The 20,131-nt window shown below is 41.5% G+C and overlaps 1 protein-coding gene across 1 annotated transcript; it reads right to left on the reverse strand.

The window, feature by feature from the left end:
- Positions 1-6,789: 6,789 nt before the first annotated feature.
- Positions 6,790-19,190, reverse strand: LSAMP (limbic system associated membrane protein). Its single transcript, XM_089909898.1, has 5 exons — positions 19,169-19,190; positions 17,226-17,360; positions 8,060-8,180; positions 7,104-7,344; positions 6,790-6,858 (listed from the first exon to the last, which is right to left on the reverse strand). Exons 1-5 carry the CDS (start codon positions 19,188-19,190, stop codon positions 6,790-6,792), a joined length of 588 nt encoding a protein of 195 aa, XP_089766024.1.
- Between the last annotated feature and the right edge of the window lie 941 nt (positions 19,191-20,131).

Genomic DNA, 20,131 nt, shown 5'->3' on the forward strand with positions numbered 1-20,131 from the left:
TTATATAGATAGATATATCTTGCTCATGTTTAGCTTCACAATTTTAAAACAGATGAATTTTCATGCCTACGGGATCATATCTCCTGTAAAGCATTTGTCTGTCCTTCCTGCCAACACTAAATTATCAGAGAGCTATTAGTAAACTTTAGCATCCAAAGTGTTTTAAAAAATTAGCTAGAATAGGGGATAACACCTTATTGTGGTAACCTTGCAAACAGGATCCTGCCCTCCTCTGGAAAATCCACCAAGATTACAGATTTTGGGGGCTGTTGGTATTGAGGGTATTTAAATTAGTAGTGATCAAATTCAGGTCATGCATCTTGGCCCTGGTTCTGGGCTCTTTAACTTCTGAAAGATGAACCTGTGGTAACTAAAGACTCCTTTCCTCCCTTTAAGCCCTACAGTTCATATCAGCTTTAGCCAAGCATCTAGAAAATTTATTTTGGTAAATACTAATTCAATTTTTCCCTCAGATTTTTCCTTCCACATTACTGGTATCAGTGCAAGAGTAATGCAAAGACACTAAGCTTCTTGGCATGATAAAATCTGATTTTTAGTCTTTTCCTTCATCCCACCCCCCTGTGATAATACAATATCATCTTAAGTTTGATCACCAGTCAGATTTGCTTGATGACACATCCTGTTCAGCAGTAAGACGTGCTTTTCTTTTAAATGCTAGAGTCTCAGCTTATGAGTCGCTCGCAGTCCCATCCCCAAGCTACTGACCATAAATTGAATGTGCTGAAAGAGTTCAGACTTTAAGGTATCCTCTACTTGTCTCATCAAAACCCAGGCTTAACTCTAAATCCTCCTCCAGGGCTCTTTCAGAAAGATAGAATGTTGCATTAGGGATAGGATGCATTACTTGCTACCCCCAAACCCTATAATGTAATGTAATCCTAATACTTTTCTACATTCCTCCTAGCAGCTTGGTTAGATAAAGACCAGTGATAAATGAAAATCAACAAAAATCAAAACCATAAAAAGAAAAGCATATGTGCACATTCAAATCTGATCTGCCTGCCATCTTGTGTCATAAGCTTAGAAGAGTAGATTTTGCCTGGAATTTGGGCACTCAATACATCTGGACACTAAGAAAACCCAGTCTCCTTGAAGAGTGAGCTTTCCTTTCTTGGATGAAAGGTGTGGCTTAAATGCCAAAGTTTTCTAAGTGCATTAAGATGGAACAAGTCAATAATAGCACAGTGAAAAACTGTGTCTTAGTTACACAGGTGTCAAGGAGAAAAATGTTTTAAACCTCCAACTGGTTATTTGGTATTAAGTTTCCAGCTTTGAAAATAAATAGCTAAACTGCTTTCAGCATTTATAGAGCAGCTGGAGACCACTGTCCCATATTATACTATATCTATCTTATTTTATTCTTATTGCAATTATTATTCAGAATGTTTAAATGACTCAGCTTAATATTTTCTCATCACACTGTTCACAGCTGGGTAAATGCACTCTGCCCTCATTTCGACAAGACCATTTATATTGCTAAACATCTCATCCACCCCCCTCTCATTGCCTCTTCAATGATGTCCCACCCTGTTATCATCATCTTAGCCCCATCACACCCCATTAGTTATTCTCGTTCTCTTAATCTCATCCTACTGGCTTATCATTTCTTAGATGCTTCCCCATCCTAGCTTTTTATCCTTATTCTTCCACCATCATTTCGCTGTATTTTGTAGTTTATGCCAGGGTTTATGGGCTCCTGTAAGAGTGTAAAGTGAAGTAAATACCACTTAAAGTGAAAAAGAAATCTCCGACTTTTAACATTTAAACGTAGGGGAGAGCAGGAACCTTGGTGCTCTGTGCTCTGTCTTTTTCCTGCTAGTATTTGAGGAGGTCAACACAACTTATCAATTGATTGGGAGGTTTTAAGAACGGAATGCAAGGTTTACCCCAACACGATCTGCTGTGGCTCTTGGTAAGTCTTAAGTCTGAGCTTTGGTTTCTTATCTGCTAAATGGGGTGGAGGGTGTTATTGGCTGATTCTGCTCGGACACCATAAAAAACAGTTAAACTGGAGTTAACACTTTGAAAGAAACCCCTCTGAATTAAAAGCACCTAAATGACAAAAGCTGGGGTTGAGAGGAGGGTGTACAGAGAGAGGTAATTTATTAACTTAGATATGATTTTCTTTTATTTTCCAGTGGGTATTGGATATGGTCAATGGTCTCTCTGGAAGTAGGTGTATTCAATGCCTACTCTTAAATCTAAAACTAGTTCTGGTGCCCATCTATTTCCTACTGTATCCACAGAGAGCCCTCAAAAGGAGGGCTTTCAAACTACATATAGATAGTGTTCAAATAGCTGCTCGAACTGCTTTATCACGCGGCATCCAGTAGTAGCTGGTTAAGAGGCTTTGCCAAGTCTTAACTAGCATCATCACGTGGTGTATATTTAAGTGCTGGGCCTCAAAAGTAACTTAAAACGACTTCTGAAGAAGCAGGGAAGCCCTGATTTTAAGGGCTCTCTCCAGTGCTGGGTTGCTTAGGTTGTTCTTAAAATTTAATCAAGTATAAGTTTACAGGTCAATGATCTTTTAAAATTAAAAAGAAAATTTTAAAACCTCCTACACACAGATGTGGTATGGCTCAGTGTAGATTTCTTTGTATTTTTATTCTTTTGTACTCAGTAGCCTCAAAATACGTTACCGATCCACACATTTCTCTAAAGTAGAAGGTAACTGATAAATAGGACTGTCCTTTAACATGACGAATGCCTTCTTTTTTTTTTCCAGTATATGGGCCTCTCACTGTTGTGGCTTCTCCCATTGCGGAGCACAGGCTCCAGACGCGCAGGCTGAACGGCCATGGCTCACGGGCCCAGCCGCTCCACGGCATGTGGGATCTTCCCGGACCGGGGCACGAACCCGTGTCCCCTGCATCGGCAGGTGGACTCTCAACAACTGCGCCACCAGGGAAGCCCACGAATGCCTTCTTTTGACATGCCTAGGGTCAAAAGCTGAGCAGTAGGCTGGACTCTCTGCTCAAAATCTCAATGTGCCAAAGATGAACCAATGGTCTCACTAATCTAGTGGACTCAGGCTGGTGAGGGTTAATGGAAATGGATGTGGGAGGTGGTGGAAGTAGTGCCCCTCGGTGGGAAGGAATATAACAATATTTAGTCAGTGAAAAATATCATTAAGTGAAAAAAGGAGAAAGAAGTTAGATGTCTTTTCACCTCCAAACTACCAAAGATACATCTACTAACATTTTCGCTACATATACAAATCTAGATAACGTGTTGGTTTACAGCCTGGACTCTGGAAGGAGATTACCTGAATTTAAATCCCAGCAGCCTTACTTAGTTGCACTAGTTACTTAACCTCTTTGTATAATGGAGAAATACGAGTGCCTAATAAGGCTGTCCTGATGATTAAATGAGATCACGTATGTTAAGTGTTCAGCACATGTGCAGAGTACCTTGTACATACTCACTTGATAAGAAGTGATGACGTTAAAATCATCTCCCTTATTCTTCCTCCCTACCTGTTGCTTTAAAAATAACTCAGTGCAAGCAATAAAACAAGATAAGGTTTCCTTTGCGGATGCCTTGCAGTCACCAGTGTGGATACACGGACTCTGTTATGTTACACATGCTGACAATGCAGAAGTCCAAGTCTTCACCCATGTGATACATATTCCCACATCTTACAAAAACTAAGGAGCGGAATCCTTGACTGTATACATTGTACCATGGATTAATGTGTACAGAGAAATGATATAATGTAACACTTTGCCAAGGATGAAAAAAAGATATAAAAGGCATTACTTGGATATATAGGCTAAGGGAATGGATCCTTAATAAACAGAATACTAGAATGTGTGGAGGACAAGAAAAATGAGAAAGGAATGCTTCCATTGGCTTAGGAAAAATGACTATGAATACAAGGTATTCTTGCACTCTCATTCAATTATTTTGACACCTTTTTTTTTTTTTGCGGTACGCGGGCCTCTCACTGTTGTGGCCTCTCCCGTTGCGGAGCACAGGCTCCGGACGCGCAGGCTCAGCGGCCATGGCTCACGGGCCCAGCCGCTCCGCGGCATGTGGGATCTTCCCGGACCGGGGCACGAACCCGTGTCCCCTGCATCGGCAGGCAGACTCCCAACCACTGCGCCACGAGGGAAGCCGGAAGCCCCCATTTTGACCCCTTTGAAGATAATATTTGAATAGAGAGTGAAGAAGCATATGTATGTATGTGATGGAGGACAAGATGTATCAGTGACCGCAAACTGACACTGTACAAAGTCAGCACGTCACTGCGGTGGACATGGAAAATGTGCTGATGCACCAGTGAAGATGGATAATCATGAACTCTTCAGGGGCTCCGGCTCTGGGTTTCTACCTGCTGCTGCCTCTGGCTGGCAGCAGCTCACCAGCTGGCTTGTCTGCTTTGGACCGGCTGGGTCAGCAGAGCATCCCGCTGCCCACATAATGCTCTCTGTCACGGGTGCTGGCCATGGCTGCCCCTCCCAAGCATCTCTCCCCTCCTGACCCTGTTCTGTGGAAAAGTACGGCCACCAGCAGTGTCTTCCTTCTTCCCAATAAACCCATCTACTTTGAATCTAAGTGATGGGCAATCTGCTCACACACGTACTTTCTTTTTCTTCATTTTTTTCTCTTCCTCTCCCTTGTGTGTGCTCTCCTGCCAACCTTTTACCTGTGTAAATTGGTTACCATAGAGCCTTATTCTTAAAGATCCAGCTATGAAGGCTGTAACTACACATCTCCCAAACCCAAATCATGGTGGCAAGGCAGTTGTGGTGGAATTGCCATTCCTGTTACACAAGGAGTAGATTCACTAATGTTTGACAATTTTAATAGCTTCTTTTCCCCTCAAAGCCCAGTGACCTTTTGTGTTCTATTCTTCTGTAGGTATTACGCCTCCTAACTTTCCCATCAGGTGGGAAATCAATTCTAAGCCGAACGCTGAGGCATGTGCTTCCTCTCCTCTGCCTGCTGCGGTGTGCAGAGCTGGTGCCAGTGTGGGCTGCCTCGAAGAGGGCCCACCGAAGTAGCACATCATTAATCATGGCCCTGTACTCTTCTCAGAGGTATAATAAGGGTAACTTCTATGAAATCATCAAGGGCAATATGACCATGATATACTTGCCCAATTTCTTGATTCTTAGTTTACAAACAGAAGTTCTATAAGATTCTTGACATTTCTTAGTCTTACTGGGTTGTGTACTTTAAGTGGACTTTTGTGATTAGGACCATGGTATTTCAGGGCTTGAGATTACCTTTCATCACCACCAGCAGACCAGCAGTATCTCTATTATTTTTGACCTAGTCCATGCTCTTCCTCTCTTCCTCAAATGTTTCCTTTCCCCCTCTTCCTCCCTTTCTCTCTCTCTGTGTCTCTTTCTTCCTTTCACACCTGTGAAAAATAGGCTATCATAGAACCTATTCCATCCTTCTATCCTTCTTCCCCATCCTCTCTCTCAGTCTATAGGTATCATTGTATTTATTATTTGAAAAATGTCATTAGCACAGTCCTTTTTCTGGGTGGGATAACAAGAAAAGAAAATTTGCATACTTTAATGCAAATTTACAGTTGCTCTCTTTCTCTAATCCAATTATCCCATTTTCTCTTTTCCAATCCCTACAAAACCTCTTGTTAAGTGTATGTTGTTCTACTTAATCAGCTCACCTTAGATTTGTCGGAATCTCAAATTCACAGTTGAGGCTATTTTCCCCGCTATGTATGGAATCCCTAACGTCAGGAACGAAACAGGTAAGTACATTTCTTAATAAATATCTTCTCAAGTGTTTTGAGATATCGACGTATCTAGCTTAAGTAAAGAACACTGATGTTTGGTCTTTGGAGACAAGTAAACAGGGATATGAATTTTAAACTTCATATTGATGCAGCATTTGTAGCATAGCTGTATCCCATCACCCTTACAGACTGAAGTCAACAGGAGTTATGAATGAGAAACTGAAGGCCAAATTTAGAATAGTTTGTGGTGTTTTTTTTAAATAAGTGGATTGGATCTTGAGCAGTTGTAAAATGGCTTTAATACTATGTTTTGAGGGAACTATCACTTAAATTGATTTTTCTCCTAAAAACTTTTCTCTTGAAGGCTCATCTAAACTGAATAAAGCAAGATGGAGACATTTATCCTGGTCATAGTATTTCTAAATTTTCCAATTCAGCCTGTGCAGAAAAAAAAACAAAAACAAATAAATTCCTAGTGGCTTATTATTTCAAAATAATAAATTTGTTGGACTTTCTCTTTTAGTCCAAATGAACTGTCTAGCCCAGCACATGCTGACACTTTTGTTTGTTTTACTTATTCTGATAAACACTTTCTTATTCTAAGTGCCATCATTTCCCCTGATCTCACCCATCGTACTTCTGTTTCTCAGGAGGCATTTGACTCTGTGCTCATAGCTGCCGGACCAACAAGGCAGGGGGTCAGGTATCTGGCTACAACATGCCGCTCAAGGGAAAGGCTCTAAGGTGGGCTTTCTTATTAATACCAATAACTTAAAATCACTTGTCCTTCCTTAGTCTGCTTGAGGACCTTCTTTGCAGAAGCAGCTTAGGTCCTCTCTCTCACCATCCCATCTCTCTTCCAAAAATATATCAGACAAGTAATGTTTCCTGCTGTCATATGGAAACCTTTCTGCAACGTTTTTCCTCCCTTAGATTTTATATTATGTTTTAATCATTCATTCCACTCTTCCTCTTGTGTTGTTAAAAATACACTTTCTTTTTACAGCCTCTCCCTTCTCCCAGCACCTTATCCATCCTCACTGAATATTTCTCCCTCAATCACTTCCATCACTGCCATTTTTTAAGTGCCATTCACTTTCCACGATCTTACACCATCTCTGCTCCTTAAAGAGACCATCACCAAAGAGATTTTTGTTCTCTGAATATTCTTACAGTTTAACCAACCAGGAAAAAAAAAAAAAAAAAACAACTAAACTAAAAAAACAAACAAAAAAACAAGGCAGTTATCAAAAGTACACCAGGGAATAGAGAGGAGAGGTATTCACTTGTAAAACTCATTTTACGCAGAGGGATTGTGAACCTGTGTTTTTGTTTCAGTGGCTATACACTGATTTTTGTTTAAGTTTACCTTTAAAAGATATGGGAATGATTTTCGAGTTTTCCACAGGAGATCTCCATCAACTTGGTCTCCCAGGCAGCTCCCTGCTTTGGCATACTTACTGAAAAGTACGAGGCTGGCGTTGGTGACCCCCAGATTGTTGGCAGCCACGCAGGTGTAGTTGCCATAGTGCTCCTCAGTGACGTTGGTCACCGTCAGGGAGGACTGGCCCTCCGTGCTCTTAATCTCAAGGCCATTGGCACTGTTTATCCTAAGCGTTCAAAGACAGAAGAGCAAAGAGAAACACTGATGAAGACTTGGTATAGTAATTTCTTTTTCATCATTATACTGGCGAAAAAGGAGAGAAAGGGAGTAGGTAGAGCTTGTTGTTACTGCTCAATTCCTCATTTTAATCATGCAATCCCATAGAATCAGAATCAAAGTCCATTGATGCAGAAGACTCGGGAATGGATGAGTTTCATCAGGCTTTGGTTTCTGCTCTAGGAGAGAAAGACGCACAGGTGGACACTACCCCCGAACCACCTGCCTCACCCTATGCACGTAACCTGAGTGCTTTGGGGTTCAGTTTAAGAGCTACAGCTCCGGGGCTTCCCTGTCGGCGCAGTGGTTGAGAGTCTGCCTGCCGATGCAGGAGACACGGGTTTGTGCCCCGGTCCGGGAGGATCCCACGTGCCGCGGAGCGGCTGGGTCCGTGAGCCATGGCCGCTGAGCCTGCGTGTCCGGAGCCTATGCTCCGCAACGGGAGAGGCCACAACAGTGAAAGGCCCGCGTACCGCAGAAAAAAAAAAAAAAAAGAGCTACAGCCCCAAAGCACTTGGTAAAAAACCTTGGAAAATAAAGAGTCTAATCGGATAGGCCTACCTAATTACAGCCGGACTTGGCTTTGTCATTAGGGCTTCTGGTTTCCCTTGTTGAGCAGGGGAGACCTGGCGGAGCAGTGGAGGTGCAGCAGGTTTGGCACATACCTGGTGTCATCCCGGTACCACTCAAAGTCAGGTGCAGGCACTGCCGAGGCCTCACATTTGAGAGAAGCTTTCCGCCCGGTGGTGGCTTCGTTGCTCTTGGATTCCGTGATAGTGGGAGGATCTGTAGGAAGGACAGATACACAGTTTACATGAACTTTGGATGGTGCTCCAGAATTTCCACACAAGAAGGAATTAGGAAGGACAATTTGATTGCAGAGAGGCAGGACAGGAATGGTCTTAAAGCTCCATTTACAAGAATTATGTGATCCGCTGAATGGCACGGATCACTAGAAAACTAAATAGAAATAAGAGATTCATGAAACTGTAGACTTGGTTTACTTAAACGGGACACTTAACGGGGCTTTATGGAAATGAAACCTAGGATATCTTTTTCCCTCTTCCAATAGACCATTCGTTATTCCAATCATAGGTTATAATGCTTGCATAGTTTTATTGCTTTTCATAAATTGAGTGGTAATACTAAAGGACTTGGGATTTTAAGTGTATAATTTGAGCACTTTTCTTTTTCACCATCATCGTTATCATTATTATTATTGTTACCTTTGGAGATGGCAGTAAGAAAGCTGATGAAAATAATAGAGAACCGAAGTCCTCTCAGCCAGGCTTAGCCTGATATTGTTGCAGCAATCCAGGAAAAAAACTAATGTCAGACGATTGCTATACTTTTTTCCCTCCTCTGTGCTCCCTTACTGCTATGACCCAGGTCAATTTTGCTTTTATGTGTGAGGGTGCAGCTTGAAGTCTATCGTGGCGCATAAACACCTTCCTGGGGTACCAGTCTTCTGCTCTCTCTGGTAGTTATGCACTTGATTTTTTTTCTGCTTAGGACTGAGTCTATAAAACTGTAATGGGCTTGAAATGAGCTCAGAAACACATTCTAATTTGCCATGATTCTTTCAAACAATCCCATGGAAAGCGGAACAAGTGTTTCCAGGTCCACAGGACCTGAGCGACGATGGTAAACTTGAGCTTTGGGCTTGATGATGCTGTGTCTGTGCAGGTTATGGACCCTCAAGGAGAAAAAGACTTCTGTCCAAAGGTTATTTGCCAGAAAACAGCAACTTGGCTGTGTGTACATGGATAGAATAGACCCAAACCATCTGTTTATATTTTATAAAGGAAAAAGCTTATTTAGGTAAATTAGTGAAGTGAACTCTAATATACGAAATTCATTGACATCTCTGCTCTTCAGCACCTGGTTCAGCTCACTTATTTTCGGGTTTTTGTCTTCATATTCAAAAGTTATTTTCCAAGTTTTCTACCTGTAGAAGACCTGGATCCTCCTAGTTAAAAAGGATGTACAAAAGCATCATCAGGTTAGTCTGCAATTTTCTCCCCCATTTAATTTTCACATCAGTTTGGACATCTTTAAATCACTGTCCCAGAGAAGGGGAGTTAGAGTACATTTGGATAACACCACCAGCCCGTGTGTAAACGTGAGCCGGAGTGGGTGGCTGCTTTGCTTTAGACTTAGCTGCTCATTTTTGTTTAGACGGAAAAAGGCAAGAAGATGAGTGGAAAGAACCCTCGACTGGAAACTAGGAGCGCTGGAATTTAGTTTCTGTTTGGTTGTGTGGGCTTCCCATCACACAATTTATCTTTCTGAGCCTTGGTTTTATTATCTATAAAATGAAGGAACCACACATTAACGATCTATATAGCATCCCTTCCAACTTAAAAAATACCAATTCTAGGGGACTTCCCTCGCAGTCCAGTGGGTAAGACTCTGTGCTTCCACTGCAGGGGGCACGGGTTCATTCCCTGGTCGGGGAAGTAAGATCCCGCATGCCTCACGGCGTGGCCAACCCCTGCAAAAAACCCCCACACCAAACCAATTCTAGTCAAAATGGCCCATTCTTCACAAATGGGCAGTTGGTAGCATTAGGACCCAAGTGTATTTTTATACCCATAACTCCTTTAGCCCTTAACCCTTAAATTGCTAAATTCAAAATTGTAACTCATTTATCTAATACATGGGTTGGGAGTCAGGATTAGAAGTCAGAAACAGCACACCATAGGTCTGATTTTGACTATTAACCAGAATTGTGGCCTGGACAAGTGTCTGTATCAGTTTGAGCTTTTTCTTTCTCATCCTTTAAAAGAAGAAGTTAGCTTAAAATGATCACCAAGTTTCCATTTTAAATCCTTTCATTCTATGATTGGTTATATAGATCATTAGAGCACATTAGTTCAATGGTTAATGCAATGATTAGTGGTAGTGGTGTGGATGGGGGAGCTATTTGTATAGAGATGGGGTATGGAGTAGAGGTTAAGAACTTGGATTTAAAGTTTGATAGACCTGAGCTCAAATCCAGTCTATGTCCTTCACTATCATTCATCATTAGAGAGCTCAGTACTTTGTCTAGAATCACAGTGTCTCAATTTCCTCATCTATAAAATGCTGGAACCAGAGTCAGGGAGGTCCATTTGGAGACTGCTGAAGGAACCCAGAGATAGCCTGCACTAGGTCTTTGATAAAGGGGCTGGAAGGGAATGAACAGATTTGAGACTGAGAGATATGAGCCTCAGAATCGACAAGATTAGGTGTGAACAGTGAGGGAAAGAAGGAGGAGTGTCAAGGATCACACCCATGTTTCCAGCATGGGCATCTAAGTGATGCCATCCACTGAATAAATGTTAGTTTCCCATCTTCACCTCTTCACTGTATTAGGCTAGGCTCTTAAACTGCCACTCTACAATCTGTAGCATGTTGGCCAGAGTGATGATCTTGCTTGTGATTCAATTGGTTTGTTCAATTTGTAAAATGAGTTTTAAACAGTGTTTGTGAGTTTCTGGAGCCGCATGCTTAAGACTGACAAATCCTTAATGATAACTACCACTTTGCTAAACCAGGTCCAATCTGGGCCAGACTCCACATTTTCCATCACCTCTACCTCTGGGGCTCATAGTTGGGGCACCTCAACATAATAATCCATGGTGGACGTCTTCTAGCCCTTCCGCCATGGGACCAGGAACACAAGTCCCAGCTGTACAGTTTTATGGGTGAGTTCTTCCTCACTCTAGATGCTTCCTTCTATGTGGTGGGAGCTTATTTATTAAACCTCCTTGCTCTGGAACCCAGGGGGTGATTTTTCTAACTGAAAAATTAGGGAAGAGCAAACTCGGTTTGTTTGCTTCATCTCTCCCCTTTCTTCCTCCTGGGACCAAACTTCTGTCGGGGAGCAGAGGTTCTCCTCTGCTTCTCCACACTGATGTCTTACGTGGGCTCTTTCCTTCCTGCTCTCATGTGGGCAGGCCTGCCCCCGTCCAGGGCTGCATGATTGGGAAGGTAGGTTGGCCACACTAAGCTGCTACCTCTAACCATCTTGATCTCTAACAATGGGGGCAACTGGGCCTCGTGTATGTCTCCTTTACTTATTTCTCATTTTGTTCAGAACCTGAATAACTAAGTAGTACTATTTATTAGCGTCTCAGAGATGACAGCATGGGAAGGATGACAGTGAGCTAGGGTTGAACACGTTCAAATGCATTGATCTTGGGGCAGGATGACACTGGTCAATTACAAAGACCAAACACTTGCTCCTCTCCTTGAAAATCTGGGAAGTTTCTCGTACCAAGGTATAGTCACAGAAAATGATAAATGTATGAAGAGTTCATTATTTCCAGTATTTCTCAAATGACACAGTGGCGCAGGTCTGTCCCACAGCTTATTGGAATGAACATTTCAAAATTCATTTGTAATGAATTCTGCATAGGTGAGGCTAAGAAAAGTTATTATAAATCGTATTGTGGCATGCCTAGTAGAGTTAAAATAATAGATGTCCTTTGCTCAAAATATGGTTATAATTAAAATGTGGCTTAATAAAAATGCTATACAGAGGTCCATTGTTATTCTTTACGTGACTTCACAATAGCTTACAATTGTCAGAGGACTCTTCCAGTTCTTATTACTTTAAAATTCTGGGTTCTGAAAATAGTAAGGGCTTTCTTCTTATATCACCAATAATAAGACTCTTTCAGTTAGAATGAATAGGATAACAATGACAGTGGCCTAGCAAACAGAATATCATTCATTTAATCTTCCTGATGTTTGGAATAATAGTATAAAGGAAAAAATTCTTAATAAAAGATTCAATATATAGACATTTACCATGTGTCAGCACTCTACTAGGCTTTATTTATTCTTTTCATCCAAACGGTAACCCTAGGAAACAAGGATTATTAACCCCATATTATGAATGAGAAGACAGATTTGCAGAGGGTTAGTAAATTGTGCAAATTCACATAGCCAGCACTTGACGGAGTCTATATTGGAACCCATGTTCTGAAGCCCATGCTCTGAATCTCCCTGTGTTTCCATTTGAGTGAGTTCCTTTAGAGAGAAATTAATTCCTAATAAGGGAAAACAACATTTAGGGGAGTATGCTGGTAGTTTAAAAGGCAAATATTACGTATTTCTATTGAAAGGTACCCAAGATGGCACAACATGCACTGGCATAGTGGATATGAACCCATATTAGAAATCAGGAGATGTGGGCTCCATTTTTGCCTGTGCCACTTAATGTTGTCACCTCTTGAAGGTGACATGTTAACTTCTTGGAGTCCCTCACCTTTGAATGTAGGTGATAAGGCCTTGCCTACCTGTCTCACAGGTTTGATATAAAGATCAAATGAAATCTCATATATCAGAGCACATTTAACACCTGAAGTGATTACATTTATTATTTTTATTACTATTACTCACATGGTATCTTGGAAGGAAAGAGGGCTTTGGGATTAGACCTGGGCAGAGCTTCAACTCTCCCACTCACAGGTTCTTTGATTTTGTGGCAGAGAATGCTTACATCCTCTGAGCTTTCTTTTGTCCTCTGCACGGAGATGATCTGATTATCTCCTGGGTTAGTGTGTGATGGTGGACCGACGGGGTGGAGGCAGGGAACACAGGCAATAAGAAAGGCATCGTATCCAGAGAGTTTAAAAACAATAATAAACCTAACTAAAAGTTGTCTTTTAAAAAAAAATCACCATGTACCTGCAATACTAAACCAAACATACCAAACGATGTTAGTGATAAAGTAAATACTTCTCCTACTGAGGCAGGCTGGGCCCCATATGCCTCTTTCCTTGGTTGGATGATTACGGTGAATCATACAAAATTTCTAATAGAGTCTTGGTACTCTGGAGATACTCAGAAAATGATGGTTCTTGTACACATTGCAAAGTTGTAGTAGCAAATCGCAGTACTCTGGATTCTTATTGAATAGTTCCTCTGATGATCCCATAACAGATTCATAAACATTAGCATGTGTCTTTATTGATATCATCAATAAAGATGTAAGAGTAAACTAAAGGTTGGCATGGAGAATGGAGAGGTGTAGCCATGAATAGTTAGAGAACGTAGCCAGTTTGGTTCCATATTGAGCCATTATTTTCCTCAAGGTGATTTTGGAATCAAAGTACTGAAAAGTCCAGTTAAAATACAGTAATATTATCTGGAGACGACAGATGTCTCCAGTCCCAACTGTGGAATCTATGGTAGGTAACCTCTGCTTCCTCTAAATAAATGGCTCTCAAAAGTAAGGGCAAGCTTTAGAAATGCCAGAGTCCCATGTCCCCCAGCATATATGTTGGGTTGGTTAGCTCTGGACACCAGGGTGGAGGCAGAGCTGAGTTGAAAGGGAGATGAGAAGAGGAAAACAAGTAATAAAGCGTGACAATGTGAACCTAGTTGGAGAGAGAGCTGTGGGAAAGCTGAAGGCAGGAATATTAGCTGGTCAGCGGGGTTTGGGGGCAGGCTTGAGAGCTGGGGGCAGCTTTTGAGGAGAATTTCTCCAGGAATAGGAAAAGTGTCCAGTATAAGAAGAGTCCAAATAAAATTAAGTCCTCACTAACTGAACACTTACTATGCACTAGACATTATCCTTGGGATACTGGGCACTAGAATGAGACAAACCCAGAAGTAGCTACTTTTAATGCACTGTGAGAACTGAAATTGAGGGATTACACCTAGAACCTGTAAATGAAAGGACACTTGTCCCTAGGGCTGGAATCTGGAAGAAATTAGCAACATCCTGTAAGATACAAGAAAACAGAAGTCCTGCCTATTGTACAAAATTTTACTAAGCTTATTTAGTTGAAGAGATTTCGGGTCAATAATTTAGCTTCTGTAAGCTCCAGGACATCCTACCACTTAGAAAATAGATTTTTCATGTCAAATGGCTATGCACAGTACTGTAGACCAACTGTGGAGAAGGATTACCCAAGAGAAATAAAAAGGAGAGACTGTAGAATCCAGCTTGTAAGCTAAACAGGAAGAACTGTTCTGTCTCTCTTGTTTACTGCTCTAGCTTCTCAGTGCCCTGGGACAAATATCTGTCAGCAAATGAGTAAATGAGTCAATGAGATGCTAGCAGGAGAAAATAACCAGCACTGGGATTTTTTTTTTTTTTTTTTTAGTGGTATTGTGGATCTGTTCATTATGATAATCTATTCAGCCATTAATTATCTTAGCCATCCTGATCCCCTGACCTAATTCCAAACCTTGTGTCTTGAAAAGGAAGAGGAATCAGCTTAAATAATGGGGCACTTTCATAGTAGGCAGGCTTATATGAAGTGACAAACTGGAAATTTCTCAGTTTGCATGAGCTTTGCTGGCCAGACCTGGTTCTATAATTTAATCTTGGAGACTACATCTACTTGATACAATTACATTTAAGTAGGGTGAATTGTTTGAATAGGACAACAGGTGCAATGGCTAGTTGTTTTAATATAATAGAAACAAAGCTTATGAAGTGTTGATAAAAAGGTGATTCCAAAGGGCATTGATTTAGAACATGCTTCCTGATTTGTGGCATACATCAATTTGCAAAGTTTGGAGAAATGTTACAAGAGCAGAGTTTATCTGTTAGTCTTTCACCTATTCATTCAGTAAACATTTACTGAGCAATTTTTACAAGGTCAGGTATGTGCTAGATGCTGCTGGTTAGGACAGACTGTCTGACTAAGCTCATTAGAGTTTTCTATGTAATTTGTTATGACGTCATTTTAGAATCTTGAGTCTGTCTATATTCTTCTGTGGTTCACTCATCGTGAGGAAAAGCTCACATTTTTATAAAAGGATTTTCTTGAAAATTATCAGTATTTTCTTCTGTTCTAAGTTACACTTTGGGGACAGTCAAGAAGGAGCAATGTCAGAATAATTGTGCTAATAATAATAGGACCCAGGCGGCTGGCTTTGATCTTGGGAACCATCTGCAATGCGGACCGCTTTGATGTTTCACACAATGGAAGCATAAATATTTTCTATGTACTCCAGGATCGGACTTTCAGAAATCTAATGAAGATGAAGGTCGATTAAGAGAAAATAAAATCTTAACTCCGAAAGTCAGAGAAGAGGTGGTAGATGATGGCACAGCTGTGTGTACATAAAAAAAAGCTAACTAACCTAATTATAAACTTATATAAACACCGAGAGAAATTGCCTTTCATGTGAAAAAAAGGTCCTAAAGCATTTTATAACACTGGGATCATTAACGTGTCTTTGAAACACACCCAGAACTGGAAAAGAATAGTAATACTGGCATTTCAAAACTCTATTACTTAAAAAATCGCACTTCAGGATAAAAGCACTTCGGATCTCATCAAATGCATCCCCTTGTTCTTGGAAATGAGTGCCATAAATGCTACAGCAGAATCCTATCTGTTAGATTCTTCTAGGTCGGGTGTGAAGGGGATTTCGCCTTCTGTTTCAGAAGGCTGCCAGGCTGGAGCAAGACCACAGGAAATAGTGCAGTCCAGCATTGACCGGGTCACTTAAGTCAAGTTTCCTCAGCTCTCTGCGCCTCAGTTTCCAAATTTCTAAAGTCAGACTAAAGATGATCTCATGAGTTTACTGTGAGGATTAAATGACAAATGTAAATCCCTTAATCAGTGCTGCACATAGTAGGTACGAAGAATTGAAAACTTCTCTTTCTCTTTCTCCTGAGAGCATGGGCTTTAGAATCAAACAGGCTGGAGTCTGCATCCCTTTTCTTACTCTTGCTTTCTGTGTCATTTTGGAAAGGCAATTATACCTCCTAGGGCTCTAGTGTTTCAAACTTTAAAATGGAGTCAATTATATCTACCTTGCTAGGGACTTTATACAGTATCACTGGCACACAGTTTGACTACATGGAAGGCTTAAAATAATGGAAAGTAACTTACAACCATCCAAAGCATATTTTGAAACATGGGTTAAGATGTATGTGCATGTGTGTCTGTGCGCCTTTGTGCATGTGTGTATGTATGTTATATGTGCACACGTGAGTATATGTATACGTGTGGAGTGTGTATTTGTGTGTGTATTTGTGTTAAACACACAGGAAGGAAGAACTGTCAGGACATCCTTTTATCCCTGTCACTAGCCACAATTATGTGATGTGGAACTTGAATTTGAACGATGTGGACAGTCACTCCTCACTGAACAAGGTAAATGAATTCTCTTTATTCCTTTGCTGGGTGACACATCATATGGATCCGCCCCTGCCCCCCATCCTTTTGAACTACATCTAAGGATCCTTTCATCTGAGAAGTTCAAAGTTTGCCCACTTACCGATGTATCTTAGTGAAATCTTCCTTTCTAATGCCCATACTTTGGGACAAATAGATAACCAATATTAACTTATCAGGTATCCCTCGTAGCCACCGGGGACACATGGTATCTGACCACAGTGGCTTAAATTTGTTCCCAAGGCCAATTAGTTCAATAGCGGAGGATAAAATATGGTCTTGAATTATTCTCTTCTGACAAACAATACATTAAGGTGGAAATTCCAATTAAAGCAGTTATGAGTTGTTGTTTTTTTCCAAAGTGGTATGACCTTGGTCTCCACAAAGACTAGAAGAGTGATGATTGCCTAAAGTGCTAGTGTGGTCTGATCATGTTTTCTTAATTCTGTAGTCTAAGTAAAAGACAGAGCGTATTGTTAAATGCATTATAGGTTATATTTAGAGTTGGTACGGTTGATTTATCAAATTCAAGGGCCAAGTCCTGCCCTTGGATATGTCCAGTGTACAAATGTGCATCCCTGACTAGAGGAGTATCTGCTTGAAATGCAATGTTCTTTTGATATAGGCTCTTTAGAGCTCGCTGGAGGTGGAGGTGGGCCCTGGGCACATGGCACCTGCTGGCTCCTGCCATACTCACAGTTCACAGTGACCTTGACTTGTTTGACATCCGCCGAGGAGACCTCATTGGCAGCTTTGCACTCATATTTGCCTGACTGCTCCCTGGTGATGCCGAGGATCTCCAGATATTCTTCTTCTCCTTCAAATTCTCTTCCTGTAAAACAGAGGTTTCCATGATTTTTTTTTTTAAGTTTAAAATATGCAGGAGATCACCTCTTTTTTTCTTTTGAGAAGCAATAGATCCACATGGCTTTTCAATAATTTGACAATGTTCTTTGTCTGAGGTCAGGTTCTACAGAAGCAGACTCCAAGACAAAAAGTCATTTGAAGATGATTAAGGAAGGAAATGTTCTCAGGAAAAACTGGTAGGGGAGTGGGAAAATGGGATCTGGCAGAGAAAGGAGCCAAGCTGGGGTGCAACACCAGGTCTCATCCCACAGATGGCAACTCAGCTGAATCCCTCAGGGAGCTCTGAGCACAGCACAGGTCCCACTTCAAAGCTGTGCTGACCAAGAATCAAGAAGCTGGAGTGTTTATACATCACGCTCATCCGTCACTGGCTAAAGGTTTAGAGCAAAGTGGGAGTCGCGGCGAGGGGCATGCAAGTTGTAAAGGGGTCAGAAGGGCAGCCATTGAAGTGCTGAATCATCGATTAGACCATGCTTCAAAGCACTCTTTCAACTAAAGTTGTTATTAGGACACATGGCTTCCCTTTGAGAAACTGTCACTCTTCTCCCCCAGATTATGTGGAGTTCTCTTCACGAAGGTCATGTTCGAAACCCTGTCTTATAGTTATGGCTTCCTTGTTCAGTGTCAAACTACATCACCAATGAGACTTTCAGGCCTTGGACCAGATCCAAGAGATTGTGCTGCTGATGGCACATTTTGTCACGTGGGAGGGCTAGGGAGCTAAATATGATTGGCTTAACCAGTTGGGATTAGGGGTCTGGAGGCCCTTTTTAGAAAGTTGCATAAAAATGTCTCCATTTTCATAAAGAAATGTCAAGATAGGCAGGCTTGTTTAATTCCCCTGATTAAAAGACTTTATTTCTGGAGAGAGAGAGACAGAGAGAGAGAGAGGAAATGGAGGCATGGAGGTGGAGAGTCGGGGGGGAGAAAAAGGGGAAAGAGAAAGTGAAGAGGAAAGGGGACAGAGCAGGGAAGAGCTTGGCCAGAAAGGCCTATAGACATCAGCTAAATTCAACTTCCCTCACCCTCAAGTTACAAACCCCACTGCTGTGGGGTTAGGCCAGAGCAGCTGGAAGGGTCCTAAATAACACAGTCCTGCCACCATGAAGAAAACTTGCTCCTGGTCATCCTACACTAAATGGTACCAATTAATAGCTCTGTTCGCATGCCACAAGCTGTTTTCCTTTTCTGGAAATTGCCTGATGGCCAAATCAACATAACAGCCAGCCAGCACAGAGACAAATTCATTGCCTAAATATGTCAACTCAGTCTGTTAACTAGGCTCCCAATAGAACCTAGGGCCTCTTTTTTTTTTGTGGTATGTGGGTCTCTCACTGTTGTGGCCTCTCCCATTGCGGAGCACAGGCTCCGGATGCGCAGGCTCAGCGGCCATGGCTCACAGGCCCAGCCGCTCCGCGGCACGTGGGATCCTCCTGGACCGGGGCACGAACCCATGTCTCCTGCATCGGCAGGCGGACTCTCAACCACTGTGCCACCAGGGAAGCCCGAACCTAGGGCCTCTTTGATAACATTCTGTAACGCAACTGTCAGGAATACTCCAAGCTTCAAGTCTTCTGTTAATTGTCACTAACACTAGTTTGAGGAGACTCTGAAATCCCAACAACAAAAAGGCAATAGTTATAATTATTTGGTTTGGAGTCCTGCACATTATCTAGCACATGCTTCTACTGAAAACTTTTTAGAATTAGTCTGTAAGGGTAGAGCTGCATATTACTTATAATAGGCCATCTTATTTCCTGCCTGTGTTTTCACCTTTTTTCTTCTCCACACTCATGCGAGTAGTCAGACCCAACTTCTCATGCTACAGAAGTAGAATGTGGTAGGAAAGAAAACAGAAATCTTAGAAAGGGTAATAGTCCACTTTACTGGGTTAGCTGGGAAGACTTTGGACTTGGAGGAGAAAAAAAGATCTTTCCAGCATACTTGCAGCTATGAACTGAGAGTCATGCCAACGAAGTGATGCTAAGAATCTTCTAGTTAAATATAAATACCTTGAAGACAAATGGCAACATTGACAACTGCAGGCCAAAATAGGATAAAGCTCATTAAAAATCTGGAGTGCAAAGGTGGGATTTACAGTAAGACAGCATTATTGATTTTGAGAATAATGGTGGATTATGATGAAAAATGAGTAAAAGATGAATTCAGAATGGTTTAGGATTTCTGCCCTGCCCTGCTCCTGCATCCATCAACTTTATTGCTAGGTAGGTACAGCGTTGTTAGTAGAAGAAAGGGAGAAGGAGTATAATCTTCTTAGAGATGGCTAATAACACTGAACTCTTTTCACGTCCCATGAAATACCTAGAAAGGCTGGGTAATGGATCCCTACCTTGCATTTTGAATTTCTGAAAGGTATAAACCAGTTCCAGGCATGGGAATGATGATTTTTTAGCAAAAACCAAGGCCCTACCCATTTGGGAAGCTGGCACCTGTGAGAGTAGACATTAAGATGAACTAGAGAAAATAAAGTAATATTTATTGGGTTTGGGACCTCGGATTCTTACATGAATACCAATGTAGGTATTCATCGTCTCATTTTTTCCCGATAAGCAGATAATAAAACAAATCTTCGTGGGATGAATTTTCAATCTCATGTCTCTAGGAAGAATTTCCCCCAATACTACATGGGGATGAAGGGGGAGTTTTCCGTTAAATGCCCCACCCATAAGGCAGAAAGGTCATTTTTGTTTCTCCCATGCTAGCTCTCCTGCACGC

Source organism: Delphinapterus leucas, chromosome 4, assembly GCF_059928025.1.
Source record: "Delphinapterus leucas isolate spDelLeu-1000000601 "Yukka" chromosome 4, BTC_Dleu_Yukka2, whole genome shotgun sequence".
Lineage (NCBI taxonomy): Eukaryota > Metazoa > Chordata > Mammalia > Artiodactyla > Monodontidae > Delphinapterus > Delphinapterus leucas.

What these genes read in the sequence shown, in the direction of transcription:
- LSAMP (XM_089909898.1), bottom strand. Translation starts at nt 19,190, where the DNA reads ATGAGTGTGGAGAAGAAAAAAG. An exon ending in GAGTGTGGAGAAGAAAAAAG is followed by an intron (nt 17,361 to 19,168) that starts GTGAAAACACAG and finishes TCTGTTTTACAG; the next exon opens with GAAGAGAATTTGAAGGAGAA. An exon ending in AGTCAAGGTCACTGTGAACT is followed by an intron (nt 8,181 to 17,225) that starts GTGAGTATGGCA and finishes TCCTTCCTACAG; the next exon opens with ATCCTCCCACTATCACGGAA.